The 4,047-nt window shown below is 42.3% G+C and overlaps 1 protein-coding gene across 1 annotated transcript; it reads right to left on the bottom strand.

Moving 5' to 3' along the window:
- Nucleotides 1-2,202: 2,202 nt before the first annotated feature.
- On the bottom strand, nucleotides 2,203-3,231 carry LOC137359113 (probable G-protein coupled receptor 139). The gene is made up of 2 exons (XM_068025194.1): nucleotides 3,216-3,231; nucleotides 2,203-3,101 (listed from the first exon to the last, which is right to left on the bottom strand). Exons 1-2 carry the CDS (start codon nucleotides 3,229-3,231, stop codon nucleotides 2,203-2,205), a joined length of 915 nt encoding a protein of 304 aa, XP_067881295.1.
- Nucleotides 3,232-4,047: the final 816 nt, after the last annotated feature.

Below are 4,047 nucleotides of genomic sequence, written 5' to 3'. Positions count from 1 at the left end.
AAAAAACCATTGATGTGACAGAACTCCAAACTTTGTTCACTCCTTACTCTCAGGTCATAGAATGACACAAACAGGGGTGTTCACTACCACAGCCCACCTGGTGGGTAAACTCCACAGTGTTTCAGCACCAACATAAAGGAAGCCCCTCCTTGTTAATGATTAAAAATAAAGATGATTCTTTGGTAGTTTGTAATCCTCCTCAACTTAAAGAGGAAATGTTCGCCTTCTTTCATTCTCACCCAATGACTGGACATTAATCAGCTGATACTACACTATGAAAGCTAATCGAAGCCTGTTGGTGGTCATAAATGGAACAACATGCAGAACAATATGTCAATAGATGCTACCGTGTTTGCAGGTTAATCCTCTGTCCTGCTCTAATCACGCCCTACCCTGGTCACAACCTCCTCCCAATGGCTCATGGACACACTTCAAGTTTGGTCCCTGTACAATGTGTCAGGGAAACTATGAGTATGTTCTTGTGGTGGTGAACAAATTTACAAAATGGATAGAGGTCTTCCCAACCAGGAACAATTAAGCACGTATGGTCACACAAATCCTTTGGAGTGAGGTGTTCTGTTGGTGGGGAATACCGATACAAGTGGATAGTGACCAGGGTCCACCCTTCACAGGGGAAATTTTTACTGCAGTGTAGAACATGCTCCAAATAAGGTATACATTGTACATTGCACACTACCCACAATCATCAGGGATTGTGGAAAGAAGTAATTGTACTTCAAAAACCATGTTAAGCAAATTGTGTAGAGGGCACCCCACTCAATCGACTGACATGATGCCTCCATGTTTGATGGAAATACGTTCCACAAGGTAAAGGGGATAAGTCCATATAAGGCTATGACTGGGAGATAAATGTGGATACCGGGACAAGTAAATCTGGGGAATAGAACACTCTGAAAACTACAGCCGTGTAGTCAGAAGTGGTTGCAGACAATAACAGACCATGTGGAAAAAGTGAACAGCCCAAGTGGCAGAAAACCTGGGAAGGTCACAAAATCAAGTTCAACGATGATTTCAGAAGAAAATCAAATCATTTGAATATGGGGTTGGAGACCCCAAGTAAACTGACTAAATTCCTCCATTAAAAAGCACTCTTTTGATGTGAAATGGGTCGGTCCCCCACTCTATAGCTAACAAATTAAACCCAGCAGTATATCTATTGAACGTGTTACACAGTCAAAAAAACAAACAAAATTGAGGTGGTTTCACGGTAATTTGATGATGTTGAGGAGTAAGATGTTACATTTGCTCTCCCTACAGTTGAAAATGTGGACCTGCATGCTTGTATTGATACTTGAAAGATGGTGAATACAATAAACACAACAATAGCATTCAGGACCACCATTATTAACTGGACTCTGGACAAAGGAGCTGAATGTGCCCCACTTGCAATTTATGGATGAGAACTCAGATTATTGGTGGACATGAAAGATTAATGAGCCACAATGATTCATACAAAACATATGGGGGAGATCTCCCGGTTTAGATAAGAAATAATAAAAGAGATAGTATAGCGACTGCATCCATAACAGGCTGTGGCACTCTCCCGGGAAGGGTTTCCATGTGGGAAGAGGGATATGGAGTGTGTATTCAGTGTAAGGTAAATGACAGGGGAGGCCCGAACGTGTGGACATTTCTGGTAAAGGAAATGGTACTTGGGAACAAGTAAGAGAATCAAACCAAAAACATGCCTTGTACATCCCCTCTAAACATTGCCCCTCGCTATTAAACCTATGTCCCCTAGTAGCTGACTCTTCCACCCTGGGAAAAAGCTTCTGACTATCCACTCTGTCCATGCCGCTCATAACTTTGTAAACCTCTATCATGTCGCCCCTCCACCTCCGTCGTTCCAGTGAAAACAATCCGAGTTTATCCAACCTCTCCTCATAGCTAATATCCTCCAGATCAGGCAACATCCTGGTAAACCTCTTCTGTACCCTCTCCAAAACCTCCATGTCATTCTGGTAGTGTGGCGACCAGAATTGCATGCTATATTCTACCATGGACCTGGGAGTCCGGAGATCAGCATATTATGTATTTAACACAGACCTGGGTGGGGGGGCGGTGGTGGTGAAGGGGGGTGTCGGGGAACAGACCGATCCCACTGTGTCTGATTGCTGAGGGGTTGGTCAGATTATGAGCTGGGATTGAATTCTGATCCTGGGAATTAATCAATTCTTCTCATCATTTAATGAATTGTCCAATTCGGGTAAAGGGATATGTTACCATATTCTTAAATTGTTCTCTGAACTTAGTTTGTGTCACAGCATAAATACAAGTGTTTGTGCAGCAACTCAAGAGCTGGAGCATGAATCCGATTTCTTGTACAACGCTGGGTGGATACACATCCCTATACCCTAAAATCCGCATTCGGAAACATATTATATTAAACATGAATAGGGCCCATAACAATATGAAATTCCCCGAGATTACAAACAATAAAATGATGGATTTCCTTCTGCTCTTCATCTCTGGGTCTTTGGGATTCTCCCCACTGCTGTGACCCCGGAGTCTCCTGCGAATTCTGTTAGCCACTAAAATGTGTCTGACAGTTAACGTATTGAGCAGCAGAATCAGAACAAATGGGACTCCTGGGGTGAGAATATAATGTAAGAGTTCGATGGCTCCCCATGCCTGTGATAGACTAACAATGAGTTTAACAGCACAAAACCAGGGCATATTGTCAAGCTGATACAATCCCATCAGTATAAAATACCAGGTTATGTCCTTTAAACAGCTCAGCGCAGTTACTGTTCCCAGAACTACAGCCGCTGTTTTCTCGGTGCAATATTTAGTTTTCAGCTTTCGGGAACAAATGGCCACAAATCGATCAAAAGTGAAAGTGACAGAGAACCAGACAGAACAGTCTGTGACTGTGAAAAGCAGGACTGTGTGAATATTGCACACAGAGATTGATTGCACGAATAAAAACTGTTCCCGATAAACAGTCGGAATCTGCCTCAGTATCAGATCGATGATAATGACAAGTAGATCTGTCACTGCAATAAACAGCAGGTAACGGGACACACATCTGGAGAGACCGCACTTTCCCCGGGATAGGATCACAATGGTCAGTAAGTTAACTGTGAGGAAAGGAAATAAACAGGGAAATTAGACATCAGACTAAAAGAATTTTTTTATGGAATTTGGAGTGAAATAGGGAACTCATTCCCCATATTTCATGATCTAAGCTTTACCTAATGCTATAAACATTACCTGTGGAATGGAATACAGGTTTTTGTTTTTAAGAATAATAGGAAATACCTTATGGAATGCCTAATTGAAAGGAAATAAATACATGAAAGTAACAGATGTTTGATCAATTAGACAGTAACTGACAGCTCTACCTTCAGTCGAGCAGATTAAAACACTGCCTGAGGTAACAAAGACACAAAGAACCAGAAACTCCCAAGAAGACTTTGAGTCCCCTGTTCAATTCACTTCTCTGCTCCTGTGGTCTGGAGCAGGAATTCCTTCTTGGATTCCTGCTCCTGGTGAGATTATCCATTATATTTAGGATGGAAAATGTATGCTACAGGGAAATGCAGAAAATGCAACCCTGACATGTGATAGTTACAGGCAATTGTATTTAAAATGCTCTATAATGGTATGTATATGTTAAGAATGAAAACGAGGAATTAAGAGGGCTCAAGGGGTCATGAAATATCTTCAGCAAACAGGGTTAAGGAAAATCCCAAAGCCTTTTATTCATATATAAGGAGCAAGAGGTAACTAGAGAAAGGATTGGCCCACTCAAGGACAAAGGAGGAAAGTTATGCGTGGAGTCAGAGAAAATGGGTGAGATTCTAAACGAGTACTTTGCATCGGTATTCACCGAGGAGAGGGACATGACGGATGTTGAGGTTCGGGACAGCTGTTTGATTACTCTAGGTCAAGTCGGCATAAGGAGGGAGGAAGTGTTGGGCATTCTAAAAGGCATTAAGGTGGACAAGTCCCCAGGTCCGGATGGGATCTATCCCAGGTTACTGAGGGAAGCGAGAGAGGAAATAGCTGGGGCCTCAACAGATA

This window comes from Heterodontus francisci, unplaced genomic scaffold, assembly GCF_036365525.1.
Source record: "Heterodontus francisci isolate sHetFra1 unplaced genomic scaffold, sHetFra1.hap1 HAP1_SCAFFOLD_162, whole genome shotgun sequence".
NCBI classification, from domain to species: Eukaryota; Metazoa; Chordata; class Chondrichthyes; order Heterodontiformes; family Heterodontidae; genus Heterodontus; species Heterodontus francisci.
Note: the sequence above shows the minus strand (reverse complement) of the source record. Positions and strands in the feature narration are given on the sequence as shown.